Source organism: Hylobates moloch, unplaced genomic scaffold, assembly GCF_009828535.3.
Source record: "Hylobates moloch isolate HMO894 unplaced genomic scaffold, HMol_V3 SCAFFOLD_7, whole genome shotgun sequence".
Taxonomy (NCBI): domain Eukaryota; kingdom Metazoa; phylum Chordata; class Mammalia; order Primates; family Hylobatidae; genus Hylobates; species Hylobates moloch.
In genome coordinates, this window is record NW_026652282.1 from 64,325,794 (window position 1) to 64,344,245 (window position 18,452).

Genomic DNA, 18,452 nt, shown 5'->3' on the forward strand with positions numbered 1-18,452 from the left:
GAACTCCTGACCTCATGATCTGCCTGTCTTGGGCTCCCAAAATGGTGGAATTACAGGCGTAAGCCACCACGCCTGGCCAGGATATAATATTCTTAATATGTTCTTCCAACTAAAATAATAGGCTTTAGGTCATGGTTCATGTGTTTATATAATTAAAAAATATAAGCATGTAGTTTAATTAAACCTAGTTTTTAAAATAAATGTGTAAGTCATTTAAACATCATTAAAAAATAAACTTTAATTTTCTATATTTCTCTTTCTCTCTGTATTTGTATATCTTTTACTGTGGTAAGAGCACCTTACATGAAATATATCCTCTTAACAAACTTTTAAATATACAATATTGTATTGTTAACTATAGGCACAATGTTGAAAAACAGATCTGTAGAACCTATTTCTCTCCCACAGCTGAAGTTTTTTGCCTGAAAATGGTCCAGCAGGATATTATAGCAAATTAAGAACATGGATTGTGAAATCAGACTGCCTGGGTTTGAACCTTGGTTCTGGTGCTTACTAGCTGACTGACTGAGCAAGTTCCATGACCTCACCTCAGTTTTTAATTCAGCAAAGCAGGCATAATAATGGTACATACCTTGCAGGGCAGTTGTAAGCATAAAATGCATTGATATGGGTAAAGCACTTAAAATAGAATATAGTATATAGTTAGAATTTATTAAATGTTAGATACTACCACTTAAATACATAATTTTCAACCTTAAGGAATTTATAATTCCACAAAGTGATAATCCACTTTGGGAGACAATATTAACACGTGGAAAAATTGGTGAAAACATTAAGTAATATGCAGTGTGGTAGAGGCTATAAGTACCTAAGACATGAAAAAAAGCAAATTTATGATGGGCTTGCAAGTAATTGAAGGTTTTATGGTATGTTGCTGTATGGGAGGAAGTGGGACTATGAGTGGAAATGATAACATAGGCAAAAGCCTGGAAGAGATAAATAACCCACAAGATTCTTTGATGTGGAGTAGGATTTAACTATGGCTATTTTTGTTCAAATTCTTTCAAATCTGAGAATCCATGGTAGTAAATATGACTCAGTAATTTTAAGTAACAGAACTACCTCTAAATACTTAAACATTATATCTTGTTATATATTTTTAAAAACTTTAACATTCTTGATCTCATTTGAGTTTCACAAATGCCCTATAAAAAATGCAGGATAAGTATTATTATTACCATTTTACAAATAAGGAAGCTGAGGATTAGAGTTTATGTCATTTGCTTAAAGTTACATAACTAGTAAGCAATAGAGACCAGGTTAGCATCCAGGTCTTCTGGATTCCAATCTAGTGCTCTTCTACCATACTATGCTGCTTGCTGAATAGCAGAAGGCCCAGTAAATGAGAAATGAGGATTGAATTTTGTGATAAATATTATGTTTGATCTTTGTCTCCAGCAAGGGAAAAATAGTGTAGGGTAAGAGTATAGAGACAGCCAGGTCACAGATATATTAAAAATAAATGGGAACAGGCTATTACTATGCCTTAGAGGTCCTTTCTGTTTATGTTTTGTATTTTTTTCCCCAAGGGACTACAACATTAGAAATGAAATAGAAATAATATACACATGGCAGATTCAGATAGAAAATTTTCCCAAAGCTTTCTTTTTTCTTTATAGTTATCATTTATTTCCTCTGAGGTAATGTACCTTTTAAAAAACAAAGTTAAAGGACACACTACACTTCAGCAAAAGCTTGTCCACGAATATTATATTTCAGCCATAGATGAGTTGTTGTGGCTGTTTTAAGATCAAAGCGTCCACTGTAATATAAAAATCACTGTAAACATATCCATGATATTCCTGTCAACATACCAATAAAAAGTAATAATAATAAGACTTATAGTGAACTTTCACCCATAATGCATATCATACAGCAAAATCTCTTACATATAGTTGTATAATAGTTGTATACATATACATAAATGTATGCATTTCTTAAAAGAATTTGTAACATGAACATTCACAATTTTCTTCATAAATCCTTTGTAGTTTATTTTGATCCCAGCAACTGGCATATAGAAAAGTAGATTCCTTTTCCTTTTCTCTTCTTCAGATAAATTTTTAATTACTTCTGTTTATATATAGGAGTGCCAGTTGTCTGACTTCTTAAGGAAGAATTATATGTCATGGATGGAGAGAAATCTCTACAGGAACCTCACTGAGCAGCTAAAACTCCACTATTCAATTTTGGGAGCCTAAGGCAAAGGCAGAAGAAAATTGGAGACAAACTGGCTTTTGACCAGATTTCTCCTGTTTCCATATTGAACATTGTATGGTGCTTTTAGGACCCTTTAGCTGAATAGTAGTCTGTTCTAGCACTTTTACATTCTCTTTTGGATGAAATGGCCCTAATTTGCCTAGCGAATCAGTACTACAAAGAAGGGTGACAGTACGTTTTATGTAGCTCCTGAGTCATCGCCAGTTCTCATCTGATGGCATGCATGCAAAGGAATATGTTAGAATGATTCAGAACTATTTGCCAATTTTATATCTATTTTTATATTTTATAACTTTTAGCTTACATATATTTTATATTGACTAATTTTATATATTTTATCCTTTGTAAAGCTTTTATTTGAAGAGGAAAACTTTAATATAAGACATATTTTATAGTGCAAAGATACAAATATTCTCCAAATTCTGGTGAATGGTCAAAATTATTTGTAATTCAGTTCATAGTTATGGACCGAATTTTTAGCCCTTAAAATATCTATAAATATCTAATCATGTGGATGCATAAATGAGATAGATTTGTAGGCCCAAATAGTTAAATATTTGTAAAATATTAATTAGAAATTTTATTTTTTTGTAAATGATTTGACAAAATACTTATTTGGGAAACTATTTTCATTGGTTTGGACTGGAAATGGATTTAAACTATACTTGACATATTTCTTCTCCTTTTTCTGGCAAAGAGGCCTTCTTTCTGGATACATAAGTCATGCTGGACAAAGAATGCTTTCTAAATGTAGACAGCTTTTTCCTAAAGTTACCCCCAGAAAAGAAATATAGGAGAGGGTCAAAGCAACAATTTGATGCAGCCAGAGACAAGGTTATGACCACGGACTTCTGCATTCTAAGGACAGAATCACAGGGTTTAGTTTCATTGTGTAAAAAATGAAGGTGAATGGTACGTTGAATATGATATGGCATGAAACTGACTAAAAAGGCAGTGGTCACGACCATGATCATTCCTATAGCCTTTTTATGACTTGACAGATTTTTTTTCATTGATTTTTTTAGTAAGGTCAAAATGATCATTGTGTAACAGACAATTATAATAACAAAAGGGATGATAAAGCCAACAAACAATGACACATAATGCAAGACCAAAACATGATTTTTAGTTTGATTGTCTTGTGGGGGCTCAAAGCACTTGGTATTATTTTTCTCATCTTTTTGTGGTTTGGCCATTAGAAATGGAGAACTGGTCAAAATCACAAAAATCCAAATACCTACACACACAAATCTGGCTTTTTTCTGTGTAACCAAATTAATGTTCTGGACTGGAAAAACAATTGCAATGCACCGGAAAAAGCTCATGGCTGTCATAAAGAAGATGCTACAATAGAGGTTGACATACAAAGCGTAGGTGCTGAGGCGGCACAAGAAGTCACCAAAGAGCCAAATGCCTTTGTGAACATAATAGACCACACGGAGAGGCAGTGTGCACACACAAAGTAGATCTGCTACTGCTAAATTAATCATGTATACTTGGAAGGCTGACTTCTCATGATAGGTTTTTATGAGGACATAGAGCACGAAGCCATTGCCAAAGAAGCCTACAACAGAGATCATAGAGTACAAGGTGGAATACACTTGATTGCGGAAGTCATCAATAGTGTCATGGCATGTGGCAGAAGATACTGTCAGATTTCCTGTTTCATCCATATTTCTCTATGAATGTCTGCTTTGTGCCTACAATAAATAAAAAAAATTGTCAATTTTAACTAGACCATAAATTACAGGAAGTACTAATGTTTCATTTCATAGTGTCACTATGTATACTTTTTGACCACAGCAGCAAGCAAGAGTAGTGAGGCAATGAGGAGGGATTCAGCTGTACCTTGTCCTCTGGAGAAGAGTCTGTATCCTACAGGCATCCAGAAAACTTTTTTTGTCCTTTCGCACCCATGTTTTTCTGATGGACTTCCTCTAAATCTTCAAGACCTAGGTAAAACAGCCCTCCTGTATTTTAAATCATACTACTGTAGTATAATTCAGTAGGTTTTCCTTTCAAATGAACTTGTTTTTCTATTAGAGAAAAGCTTTAAGATAGCAGTTTCACATGTATGAATATATCTATATCTATACCTATCTATTTATTGGAAAATCTCTGAATTATTTTAGATAATAAAATCTGGATGAAAATGCTTGGCTCCCAAAAAGAGCCCACATTGCCAAATCAATCCTAAGGCAAAAGAACAAAGCTGGAGGCATCACGCTACCTGACTTCAAACTATACTACAAGGCTACAGTAACCAAAACAGCATGGTGCTGGTACCAAAACAGAGATATAAACCAATGGAACAGAACAAAGCCCTCAGAAATAATACCACACATCTACAACCATCTGATCTTTGACAAACCTGATGAAAACAAGAAATGGGGAAAGGATTCCCTATGTAATAAATGGTGCTGGGAAAACTGGCTAACCATATGTAGAAAGCTGAAACTGGATCCCTTCCTTACACCTTATACAAAAATTAATTCAAGATGGATTAAAGACTTACATGTTAGACCTAAAACCAAAAAAACCCTAGAAGAAAACCGAGGCAATACCATTCAGGACATAGGCATGGGCAAGGACTTCATGTCTAAAACATCAAAAGCAATGGCAACAAAAGCCAAAATTGACAAATGGGATCTAATTAAACTAAAGAGCTTCTTCACAGCAAAAGAAACTACCATCAGAGTGAACAGGCAACCTACAGAATGGGAGAAAATTTTTGCAATCTACTCATCTGACAAAGGACTAATATCCAGAATCTACAATGAACTCAAACAAGTTTACAAGAAAAAACCAACCCCATCAAAAAGTGGGCAAAGGATATGAACAGACACTTCTCAAAAGAAGACATTTATGCAGCCAACAGACACATGAAAAAATGCTCATCATCACTGGCCATCAGAGAAATGCAAATCAAAACCACAGTGAGATATCATCTCACACCAGTTAGAATGGCAATCATTAAAAAGTCAGGAAACAACAGGTGCTGGAGAGGATGTGGAGAAATAGGAACACTTTTACACTGTTGGTGGGACTGTAAACTAGTTCAACCATTGTGGAAGTCAGTATGGCGATTCCTCAGGGATCTAGAACTAGAAATACCATTTGACCCAGCAATCCCATTACTGGGTATATACCCAAAGGATTATAAATCATGCTGCTATAAAGACACATGCACACGTATGTTTATTGTGGCACTATTCACAATAGCAAAGACTTGGAACCAAGCCAAATGTCCAACAATGATAGACTGGATTAAGAAAATGTGGCACATATACACCATGGAATACTATGCAGCCATAAAAATGATGAGTTCATGTCCTTTGTAGTGACATGGATGAAGCTGGAAACCATCATTCTGAACAAACCATCGCAAGGACAGAAAACCAAACACTGCATGTTCTCACTCATAGGTGAGAATTGAACAATAACACTTGGACACAGGAAGGGGAACATCACACACCGGGGCCTGTCGTGGGGTGAGGGGAGGGGGGAGGGATAGCATTAGGAGATACACCTAATGTAAATGATGGGTTAATGGGTGCAGCACACCAACATGGCACATGTATACATACGTAACAAACCTGCACGTTGTGCACACGTACCCTAGGACATAAAGTATAATAATAATAATAATAAAAGAAAATGCTTGGTTCCCTCAAGAAGAGGGCTTTCTTGGTAGTATCTGTTGAGTGCCACCCATACCTGTGGAAAATAATCTAATTTGCTGTTAATGAAACTCCCTCCCCTGGGGGAGAGTATTAATCTAGAACATGGTTGACTCTACCTATAACTGCAGAACTCCATGGTAAGAGAAACCTTAGAAGCCATATAGTTATTTAATGATGAGAAAAATGTTTCAGAGTGATAAAATACATTTCTAAAATCTGCACCATTATTTAAGGCTCTGAAGAAAGATGTAGTACAAGTAGTTGGAATATACTTGTTTGGTGAGAAAAATGTAGCCGTTCATTCTTGTTCTCTTTCTTGACTTCCTAGACTTTACTGTTTAGCAATATACAGTTATTTCTCTTATAGGAAGGGTTTCTCTTATAGTTGATACTTGCTCTAGTCTATTTCAGCTCTGTCACTGAGGGCAGTCAATAAGTTCTGATCAGAGAAGGCTTGAGGTGAGATACTGTAGTGTAGAAGTAGTGATTTCTCTCATGTTTCTCTAGATTATCCTCTTTTATTCTTTACAAAGGTTGAAGGGACTCAATATGTAATATGTCAGATAATCTTTGATTGAAGTCTGATGTTGGCCTTTTACATAGCTCCTGCTCCCTTGTAAGAGAGGTGTTGGGGTTTGCAAGGTGGGAAGACTGCTTGAGTATGCAAAAACTGCCAGCCATGAAGGAGACTGATCTTTACTAGGGATACAGAAACAGATAGCTATGGCAGTTGTTGCAGGTAGGATGTAACTTCCTAGGTTTACTACCGCTAACAATTATATTTGCTATTGAGGATGTAGCATCTGTCCATCTAGCCATCCCAGCTAGTTGTTCAATTTTTTTCCCTTTCATTAAAAAAGTCATTATTATTATTATTATTATTATTACCAAGAACTTTTGGTATAAGATAAAAATTGGATAGATTATGTGAGCCAAGATGGCCAATTATGTGCAGTCAGAAGGAGCTTCTTCCACCAAAAGACCAGACTGTGAAGAAGATTGGCACACTCCAAATTGATCCTTGGAAAAAAGGCATTGAAAGTGGACAGATGGAGGATGGAGACCCTGGGCTGAAAGGGGAGGACGCTGAGAACACTGCACAGGGGTACCAAGTACTAGGACTCATTCCTGGCCCAGAGCAGCTCCTGGGGAAGAGATGAGTGAAATAGGCATGGAGTGCCCCAAGGATATTTGGGCCATGGACATTTGGAATCTTAGCTGCAGGAGACCCCATGATCTCCACGGACATTTGAGCTAGCAGGGAGAACTGCTCAGAGTTGGCAGAGACAAATCCAGCCTTCACAGAGCCCAGAGTATTTGGTACCAGAATGACTATAGTGGAGCATGGCCATGATTACACATACCCCAAGGATCGCCATACTCCTCTAAGTAGCTTCATCCTTTGTTGGCTGCCAGACCTGGACAGAGCAGGGCTGTGTTGCTCATAGGATAGGGGTAGTCTGATCTGAGGACCCCCTTGTCTGCTGGACTCTCCCAGGGTCCCTGCCTGGCCACACCTGCTTGCAGCACAGCCTCAGCTGCCAGCCAAAGAACTTGCTAGCAGCCACCACCATAGCTCTTTCACCAGATGACCCCGCATAACAGTCAGACAGCTTTTGTAGATAGACCGCCACTAGCATGCAGTTGCCTGCAGCCTCTCCCCACCACTTCACCAGTACATGTGCAAAGACCCCACTGCTAACCCCCCACCCCCCTGAAGTGCTTTTGCTGGCAGTCCCTATTGACGTGTTGTTGTCAGTAGACTGGGAACACCTTGGTTCCTCCAGCACAGCAGGTCCTTAATCTTGAGGGACCAGTGAAAAAATTGTGGGCGTGGTCCCAGCCCACCAAGGTTAAAACACACGGCTCAGGAGGAGTGGGCTGGACCTTGGACCCCTGAAAGTATCCAGAAACAAAGTCAATTGACTAAACTTAAGTTATACCACAGTCAAACCCTCAAGGGCATCAAATAATATAAAAGCAAAAAGCCATATGCAAAGAACAGCAACATCAAACCTTAAAGGGACATCAGCCCACACAAACAAGAAAGAACCAGTGGGAGGGCTCTGACAACTCTAAAATCGAGAGTATCTTCTTATCTCCAAATGACCACACTAGCTCCCCAGGAATGACTCTTAACCAGATTGAAATAGTTGAAATGACAGACATAGAATTAAAAAATCTGTATGGCAACAAAGCTCATTGAAATTCAGGAACAAGTTGAAACCCAATTCAAAGAAGCTCATGAATCCAATAAAATGATACAAGAGTTAAAGATAAAATAGCCCTTTTAAGAAAGAACCAAACATCTTCTAGAGCTGAAAAACTGTCTTCAAGAATTTCATAATACAAATGGAAATATTAACAGCAGAATAGACCAAGGTGAGGAAAGAATCTCAGAGCTCAAAGATCAGTTCTCAGAAATAACTCAGTCAGACAAAAATAAGGAAAAAAATAAAGAAATAAAGAAAGAACAAAACCTCTGAGAAATATGGGATTATGTAAATAGACTGAACCCATGACTCATTGGCATCCCAGAAAGACAGGGAGAGAGAGCAAGCAAAATGGAAAACATCAAGAACACAAGCCCATTCACAATAGCCACAAAAAGAGTAAAATTCTTAGGAATACGGCTAGCAAGGGAGGTGGAAGATCTCTACAATGAGAATTACAAAACACTGCCCACAGAAACCAGATATGACATAAACAAATAGAAATACATTTTATGCTCCTGGAGGGGAAGAATCAGTATTATTAAAATGGCCATACTTACCATTTACAGATTTAATGCTATTCCTATGAAACTAACATCACTTTTCACAGAACTAAGAAAATCACTTCTAAAATTCATATGGCACCAGAAAAAAGCCTGAACACCCAAAGCAAACTAAGCAAAAAGAGCAAAGCCGGAGGCATCACACTACTTTAAACTACAGTACAAAGCTAGAGTAACCAAACAGCATAATATGGGTACAAAAACAGACACATGGACCAATGACACAGAATAGGGATTCCAGAAATAAATCTGCACACCTACAACCATCGGATATTCAACAAAGTCAACAGTAATGAGCCATGGAGAAGGGACTTCCTATTCAAAAAAATGGTGCTGAGATAAGTGGCTAGCTCCATATGCAGAAGATTGAATCTGGACCCCATCCTTTCACCATCTACAAAAAGAAACTCAAGATGAATGAAAGACTTAAACATAAGACCTAAAAGTATAAAAACCCTACAAGAAAACTTAGGAAACACCATTCTCGACATAGTACCTAGCAAAGATTTCATGACGAAAACATCAAAAACAATTGCAGCAAAGCAAAAATTAACAATTGGGATCTAATTATACTAAAGAGCTTCCACATAGCAAAAGAAGCTATCAACAGAGTAAACAGACAACCTATAGAATGGGAGAAAATATTTGCAAACTATACATCCAACAAAGGTCTAATATCCAGAATCTATAAGAAACTTAAATCAACATGCAAAAAAAACAACCTGTTAAAAAAATGGGCAATGGACATGAACAGACACTTCTCAAAACAAGACATAGATGCAGCCAACAAACATATGAAAAAATGCTCAACATCACTAATCAGAGAAATGCAAGTCAAAACCACAGTGAGATACGATCTCACACCAGTGAAAATGGCTGTTATTCAAAAGTAACAAAAATAATAGATGTCAGCGAGGTTGCAAAAAGGGAACACTTATACCTTGCTGGTGGGAATGTGAGTTAGTTCAGCTACTATGGAAAGCAGTTTGGAGATTTCTGAAAAATCTTAAAACAGAACTACCATTTTACCCAAACAATCCCATTATGGGGTAAATGCCCACAGGTGTATAAATTGTTCTTCTATAAAGACACATATATGTTCATTGCAGCACAATTCACAATAGCAAAAACATGGAATCAACTCAGATGCTCGTCCATGGTGGACTGATAAAGAAAACATGGTATGTATACACTATTTGATACTAGGCAGCCATAAAAAAGCATTAAATAATGTCGTTGGCTGCAACATGTATGCAGTTGGAGGCCATTATCCTAAGAAAATTAATGCAGGACCAGAAAATCAAATACTGCATGTTCTCACTTGTAAATGGGAGCTAAACATTGGGTATATATGGACATAAAGATGGGAACAGTATACATTGGAGACTACCATAGAAGGTAGGGTGGAAGGGAGAGGATTGTGGGCTGAAAAACTACCTGTTGGGCACTATACTCACTACCTCAGTGATGGAACCATTTGTACCCTAATCTTCAGCATCACACAATATACCCACGTAACAAACCTGCACATGTAGCCCCTGAATCCTCCCCACCCCCCAAAATTGAAGAAGAATCATTCTGAGGCCATAGAGAAAAATGTAACTCCTATTCCAAACTCCTGCATTATTTCTCAGTTTGCTTTCTAGTTACCTGGCTCATTCATCATTGGTTGTGAACTCAGGTGCAGTTGTGGAAGAAAAAAAAACTGCCTAAAGTTAATCTTTTTCTTAGTTCTATGTCAAGTGTTTTTTCTAAACTGGGCAATATTATCTTGTAATGCACTAGATAGTGCTATTGAAAATTTTGGTAATAGCCCTTTCAGCTTTATTGAGATATAATTGACAAATAGAAATTGCGTATTCTAAGTTGTACAATGTGATGATTTCATGTAAGTATACAATGTGATGATTTCATGTAAGTATACACTGTGAAATCATTTCCCTAACAAAGTTAATCAACACATCCATTATCTCATGTACCATTTATGTGTGTGTGTGTTGGGGGAGGGGGGTAAGAATGCTTAAGATCTACTTTCTTTTTTTTTCACTTCTATTTTAGGTTCAGGGGTACATGGCCAGGTTTGTTATATAGGTAAACTTGTGTCATGTGTTTTTTTTTATCTATACAATCATTTGTTGTACAGATTATTTCATCACCTAGGTATTAAGCCTAGTACACATTACTTATTTTTTCTTATCCTCTCCTGCCTCACAGCCTCCACCCTCAGGGAGGTCCCAGTGTCTGTTGTTCTCTTGTGTCCATGTGTTCTCATCATTTAATTCCCACTTATAAGTGAGAACATGTGGTATTTGGTTTTCGGTTTCTGTGTTAGTTTGCTAAGGATAATGGCCTCCAGCTCCATCCATGTTCCTGCAAAGGACATAGTGTCATTCTTTTTTATGGCTGCATAGTATTTCATGGTGCATACGTACTACATTTTCTTTATCCAGTCTTCTATTCAGGGACATTTAGGTTGATTCCATGTCTTTGCTATTGTGACTAGTGCTGCAATGAACATATGCATGCACACGTCTTTACGGTAGAATGATTTTACATTCCTTTGGGTATATACCCAGTAATGGAATTGCTGGGGGGAATGATAGTTCTGTTTTTAGCTCTTTGAGGAATTGCCACACTGCTTTCTACAATGGCTGACCTAATTTACACTCCCACCAACAGTGTATAAGTGTTTTTTTTTTCTCCACAATCTCACCAGCACCTGCTATGTTTTATTATGTTTTAATTTTTTTTTTTTTGAGACAGGGTCTCACTCTGTCACCTGGGCTGGAGTGCAATGGCACAATCTCGGCTCACTGCAACCTCCGCCTCCCGGGTTCAAGCTATTCTCCCACCTCAGCCTCCCAAGTAACAGATTACAATTACAGGCGTGTGCCGTCACGCCCGTCTAATTTTTACATTTTTTTGGTGGAGACTGGATTTCACCATGTTGGCCAGGCTGGTCTTGAACTCCTGACGTCTGGTTATCTGCCTGCCTTGGCCTCCCAAAGTGCTGGGATTACAGGTGTGAGCCACCATGCCTGGCCTGCCTTATGTTTTGATTTTTAAATAATAGCCATTCGAACTTGTGTGAGATGGTATTTCATTGTGGTTTTGAAATAAGATCTTCCATATCAAATTTCAAGTAAATAATATAATAATTTCAAGTAAATAATATAATATTAACTACAGCCACCATACTGTACATTAACTCCTCAGAACTTGTTCATATTATAGATGAGCCACACTTGAAAGGTATTAGATAATTACCAGCAGGCCTTCCCACCACTATCAACTCTCAATCTATCTTGCTACAAACCCATTCCGGAATAATTTTTTACACATTGTAGTTTTCAATTATGACATGTCTTCCTTAAAATCTTCAGTGATTTAGAATGCATTCAGAATAACATCTAGACTTCTTGGCCTGATATTTAAGGCTCTCTACAGTCTGGGTGCAATTTACCTTTCCAAGTTTCTCTCTCACTTCTCTCTTTTGTACACTGTATAGTTAGAAGAAACAACTATTTTAGTATACCAGTGACATGTGCCATAAGCTTTCCCGCCTGGCTTTTTTCATTGTCTTTTTTTCTTCTTGAAATGGCCTTTCCTCCTTCCTGAAATGCCCTTTCCTCCTTCTTTGCATATGCAAAAACTACTTATCATTCAGCTCAAATTACACTTTCTTGACTAAGTCTTCCCTCAGCATCTATCTGAAGTAATTTCTATCTTTGATGAACTTCTAGAGAAACTTAAATCTATCTTGCAAATCAATGATTTGTATAAATATCTCCCAGACTATCTGGTTGATATATAAAAAAGCATCCCACACAGGGCCTAGCACATATGTATCTTGTTCATAAGTGCTCAGTAAGTGTTGAGTGAATACTAAATTAATGATAGGACAAGTTTAACATTTGAAGGTATTATTTGTCATTTAAAACTATTTGGAGTTATCATCTCATTCCAATATAAATTAAAATCTTTCCAATGTCAGAGTCTGAAGTTGCTGTGTAAGTAAAGTTGCTTCCTAATATATCAAGGAAAGTACTAAGTCATAAGCCTAACCATAATGTTAAAAAACACAGTTAATGTCAGTTGTGGTGGCACATGCCTGTAATCCTGGCTACTCAAGAGGCTGAGGCAGGAGGATTGCTTGAGCTCAGGAGTTTGAGACTAGCCTGGGCAAAACAGTGAGACCCTGTATCTAAAAAATAAAAAATCCCACCCATATCATTGATATAGACTAATCATTTGTCCATTACATGTTATAATTAAATTTGAAATTCTCACATCTTTGAAAGATGCTAAATAAAACTGATAAATAACTATAAAAATATAGAAACAGATGGTCTATAGTCTCATTAATAACTTCGCAGTCCTTGCAGACCAAAATAAACTTTTCTAAAATTTCAATATTTAGGTTCAGTTGTTTATTTATAATGAAGTCAACAATTTGTATTAAGCCATAAAAAGAAGATTGTAAAACTTTTAAACAAGTAGTGAATCCTAGAGTGGTAGAGATCATTTAGTACAAGCCACTCATTTCACAGATTATGGCTTTACTTGTATGAAACAGCATTTAATTTATTTTTTAGAATTTACTGTGATCCCCCAATAATGTTACCCTCCACTAGATGAATACAGAGAGTTTCTTTGGAAATATAAGATACTTAAGACCTCATCCCTGCCTTCAAGCAGCTCATTTTCTAGTGGAGGATAGGAATGATAGCTTAGAAGTGTGAAGAGGTTACAATACAGTATTGTAAAAGCCGTCTTAGCAGAAAACAAATGGGTTAATAAAAGCTAGCAACAAACATAAATAGAATTGATTTTATTTTCATGAGAATAATGAAGTAAGTTACTTTGTTAAGATAATTGCAAGTTGAAAAAGCAAAGTTCATTTGGAAAATTCAGGTATACCTCTTTCTGGCACTGGAGTACCTTCACAAATGTTCCTTCTTATGGTGATCAATACCTTTTACGGTGTAATATCAGAGGAAGCCCACGCTGAAATCATAAGATTGAAAAGGAAGTTAACAACTGTAGAAGCAGTCCAGAAGGGTCATGAGAACTTAGCAGCCTTATGTACAGATCCAGAGTGTGTAATGGGGCATCAAATCTTTACTGACAGATTTAGGGCAGTCACTGAATTCTGTATCTCCTTCTTTTTTCTCCATCTGTTTTTACATTCCCAGGGGGACACTTGGAATACAGGCAAGGGCTCATCACAGATGTTTGCTGCTGTGTGCGTGTAGCATCTGTATCTAAAAATGAACACACTATTATAAAATATTCCTCTCTCTATGAAACCAGGGTATTTCCTCTATCTTCTCTTCTAAACACTTGGTTATAAAGTTAAGAGGGGAAGTAATTTGGAACTTTACATCCAGGGATCTGGATTGCTAGGAATAGGCATTAGAACATTAAAAATATCAAGCATATTGTCTGGGATGGCTTAGAAATTGTTTTCCTTAAAGGACGAATGGCTTAAAGAACCTTGCACTCTTCTCCTTATAAGCTATAATAGCATATAATGTTTATATCGCTAATTTGGCATATATTATATACTTTTGGAGATTAACTGTTTGTAGTTAACTTTTCATAGGCATATATCTCTTCTCTTCAATTAAATTATGTTCAGTAATCTAACACAGTATAATAAATCTCCAAGAGATGAGCAGAGATGGGCTTTCTTGAAGGAGGAGCAACCTGAATGCTTTTCTTCTAAGTTTTTGTTGTCCTATGGCAACTTTAATTCCTGCCTGCAAGGCCTCCAGAGGCTAGCTACTATTCCTTTATCTGTGGTCCAAGCGCTAACAAAATAAACACTTTCCTTCAGTTTATTCTTTTTTTTTTTTTTTTAGACAGAGTCTCACTCTGCCCAGGCTGGAGTGGCTGGAGTGCAGTGGCGTGATCTCCGCTCACTCCGACCTCCGCCTCCCAGGTTCAAGCAATTCTCCTGCCTCAGCCTCCTGAGTAGCTGGGATTGCAGGCATACGCCACCACACCCAGCTAATTTTTGTATTTTTAGTAGAGATGGGGTTTCACCATGTTGGCCAGGCTGGTCTTGAACTCCCGACCTCAGGTGATCTGCTCGCTTCAGCCTCCCAAAGTGCTGGGACTACAGGCATGAGCCACTACACCTGGCCCCTTCAGTTTATTCTTAACCAGTAGAAACAGGCTGGAACTTTTTAAAAGAACTCTACTAAAAAAAAAAGAAAATCAAAAGGAAAATAAAAGAAATGCAAAAATAAAAAATATAGTCTAGTGTTAAAAGTAGAAACCTGAACCTACAGCTGCAATATTGCAGTTTGAACCCCCCTTGTACTCAGATAATCATTTCTTAGATCTTCTCTACTTTCTTCTCCCTCTCCAAATTGTTCCTTTTTCTCTAGGTAAGAAGTTGACATATGTAACCTACTACAGTCTGGGTAAAGTGTGTGTTGCCGGTGCAAAATTACTCAGAGTTGTCTTTTATATTTTGTCAATCAGGCAATAAACATTTTTTTTTAAGTTTGTTTAGCTTGTCCCGGGTCTTCGTACGTCAATAAAGTTCTAGTGACTGAATGTTGAATGTATAAAAATCCTTTCTGGCAGGGCGCGGTGGCTCACGGTTGTAATCCCAGCACTTTGGGAGGCCGAGGCGAGTGGATCACGAGGTCAGGAGATAGAAATCATGGTGAAACCCCGTCTCTACTGAAAATACAAAAAATTAGCCGGGCATGGTGGCAGGTGCCTTTAGTCCCAGCTACTCAGGGAGGCTGAGGCAGGAGAATGGCGTGAACCCGGGAGGCGGAGCTTGCAGTGAGCCGAGATTGCGCCACTGCACTCCAGCCTGGGCTAGAGGGAGAGAACTGGTGTCAAAAATACTCAGGGAGGAAAAAAAAATTCCTTTCTGATCCTGAAATTATATGATTCTACTCATCTGTGAAGGAAATTAACTTGGCTCTGTCCTGGTTTTGTGTTTAGACAAAGCTTATATTTTTCCCTAGTGTGGGACAAGAAAGAAAGTTTATGAATTTCTAAGACCCACCTAAGAGAAGTTTAATATTACAAGCTTAATGCACTATCTAGTTATCCATTTCCATGGTGGCTGTGCAATTACAATTTAGTCCAATCTTTACATACACAAGTGAGTAAATGTCACATTGTCTGGGCAACAATGTAGTATTTTTCAAGTTCGGGATTCTGAAGGGTCTTCTATGGTTCCTTTATGAATTAGACTTGCACATAGTAGGCACTCAATATTTTCACTGCTTGCTTCTCTTTCCTTTGCAGTTCCTTGAGGACTCTTGTCTCTGACAGGAGCTCTGCCAATACTGGGCTCTACCATTGTTATCTGGGTGATAGGGAGGGTAAAGGTGAGTTAATGAAGTCAAATGTGGTTGTATGATTTTGATTTTAATTGTTTAATTCATGAACTACTCAGATCTTTTATTCGGCTCATGTTAAGTCCAATTCAGTTCAGGTTAACAAATATTTAAGGAGCCCCTATTCTTATAAGGAAGAGGATACTTTTTCTGCATCAGCCCTTAGCATCTATTGAACCTATAACCTGGTCAAGCTCTAGTGTACAAGGTAAATAAGAGAGCCCAGAGGTTTTCTAAGAATATCAGGCCCCAGGTTAGTTGTGTAATCCCAGTGCTTCGGGAGGGTGAGATGGGAGGATTGCTTGAGGTCAGGAATTCGAGACAAGCATGAGCAGCACAGCAAGACCGCTCTACAAAAAATAAAAAATTGTTGCTGAATAGGATTTCATTATATAGATGTACAAATTGTTTATACATTTACTCATTGATGGACATATGAGTTGCTTTCAAGTTGACTATTACAGATAAAGCTGCCACAAACATTTATGTACAAGTCTCTATATGGGCATGTTTTCACTTTTTTTGGGTAGCTGGATTACAAGGTAGGTGTATGTTAAACTTTAAAAAAAACTGACAAACTGCTTTTTAAGGTGAGTAATGTGGGTATACTACTTGGTATCCCCTCCGTATCTCCATATGCTAACACTTGGTATGGTCAGTCTTTTAAATTATATCCGTCTAATATGTGTGTTGTGATATCTCATTTTGATTTTGATTTGCATTTTTCTAATGATGAATGATACTGAGCACCTTTTCATGTGCTTATTTGCCATACATATATTTCCCTTGGTGAAATGCTTATCCAAATATTTCACACATTTTTCATTAGGTTGTTTATTTTCTTATTATTGTGTATGAAAGTTCTTTATATGTTCTGGACACAATACCTACATCAAATATATGCTTTGCAAATATTTGCTACTATTTTATTGGTTGCGTTTTTATTCTCCTAACAGTGTCTTGCAAACAACAGAAGTTTTCACTATGATAACATCCACTTTATCAACTTTTCTTTTATAGATTGTGATTTTGGTGCCATATCTAAGACATTTTTGCTTTACACAAAGTCGCGAGGAAGTACTGATACATGCTACAACATGGATCACTCAAGAACATTTGCTAAATGGAAAAGCTATATGCAAAAGACCACGTTTTGCTTATTCCATTTATCTGAAATATCCCCAAAAGACAGACTATAGAGACAGGTGATAGTTGCCTGAATCCACATGTGGGAGCAGGGAGTAATTGCAACTGGACACAAAGGATCTTCTGGGGGTGGTGAAAGTGTTCTAAAATTGCATTGTGTTGATGACTGCACAGTTCTGGAAATTTACTATAAATAATTGAATTGTACACTTACAATGGGCAAATTTTATGATGTATAAATTATACCTTTAAAACACTGGAGTTTTCACTAAAAATGAAGAAATTATTGATACAGTCAACAATGTGGATGAATCTCAAAACAATTATACTGAGTGAAAGAAGCCAGACAAAAAAGAATCTATACTGTGTAATTCCATTTATATAAAATTCTAGATAAACTAGTGCATAGTGATGAAGAGCAAATCAGCAGATCTCTGGGAATAGGAACAGGATAGGAAGGGGAGAGCCCATAACTAGAGACAGGAGGGAGAAATTACAAAGGGGATACTTTGGAGTGATGGATATATTCACTATCTTGATTATGATGATGGTTTCATAAGTATATACATGTGTGAAAACTCATCAAATTGTGCACTTTAAATGTGTACAGATTACTGCATGTCAATTCTACCTCAGTACAGCTGTTTTTAAGGGACATGAATGGTAAGATAATTACAAAAAAAAAATAGTTCTCTCAGAAAAAAACAAAGAACAAAAAAAAATGGTAAAATAATTAGCCAGGTATGGCAGCATAGTGCCTATAGTCCTAGCTACTCAGAAGGCTCAGGGGGGAGAATTACTTGAGCCCGTGAGGTCAAGGCTGCAGTGAGCCATAATTGTACCAGTTCACTCCAGCCTGGTGACAGACCTTGAAAAAAAAAAATAAGGTGCCAACACATATACCATACAACTATATTGTTGCTGCAATAGAATTGTATGAACAAGAATCAATTATATACTATTGTGCTAAGTGAGGTCCAGGAACAGCTAGTGATCCAAAAGTGTCCCCAGGTAGTCCCCAGACTGGTATCTTCTACTAAATGAAATTGTAATAATACTTCTTTTTTGTTTCTAGTGAAATAATAAGCCATTCTTGATCCTTTTAACCCAATTTAAATTTCTCTTCTTTGAAATGCTACAGTATTTTGTCTGTACCTTTCTTGATAATTTCCATTTGTTGCTTTGTCATTAGTGTTCTCTGTGGTCATTCGATTTATGTTTTTAAATTTTTTTATT

The 18,452-nt window shown here is 37.2% G+C and overlaps 1 protein-coding gene across 2 annotated transcripts; it reads right to left on the bottom strand.

The window, feature by feature from the left end:
* Window positions 1–2,633: 2,633 nt before the first annotated feature.
* On the bottom strand, window positions 2,634–13,683 carry CYSLTR1 (cysteinyl leukotriene receptor 1). 2 transcript variants are annotated; one of them, XM_032757216.2, is made up of 3 exons: window positions 13,621–13,667; window positions 4,090–4,193; window positions 2,634–3,941 (listed from the first exon to the last, which is right to left on the bottom strand). In XM_032757216.2, the coding sequence occupies exon 3, from the start codon at window positions 3,912–3,914 to the stop codon at window positions 2,901–2,903; it is 1,014 nt and encodes a 337-aa protein (XP_032613107.1). In that variant the 5' UTR covers window positions 3,915–3,941; window positions 4,090–4,193; window positions 13,621–13,667; the 3' UTR covers window positions 2,634–2,900. The 2 variants fall into 2 exon arrangements, with proteins under 2 accessions (XP_032613107.1, XP_058297691.1); XM_058441708.1 differs by lacking the exon at window positions 4,090–4,193 and having other exon boundaries at window positions 13,621–13,683.
* Between the last annotated feature and the right edge of the window lie 4,769 nt (window positions 13,684–18,452).

What these genes read in the sequence shown, in the direction of transcription:
- CYSLTR1 (XM_058441708.1), bottom strand. Translation starts at nt 3,914, where the DNA reads ATGGATGAAACAGGAAATCTGACAGTATCTTCTGCCACATGCCATGAC.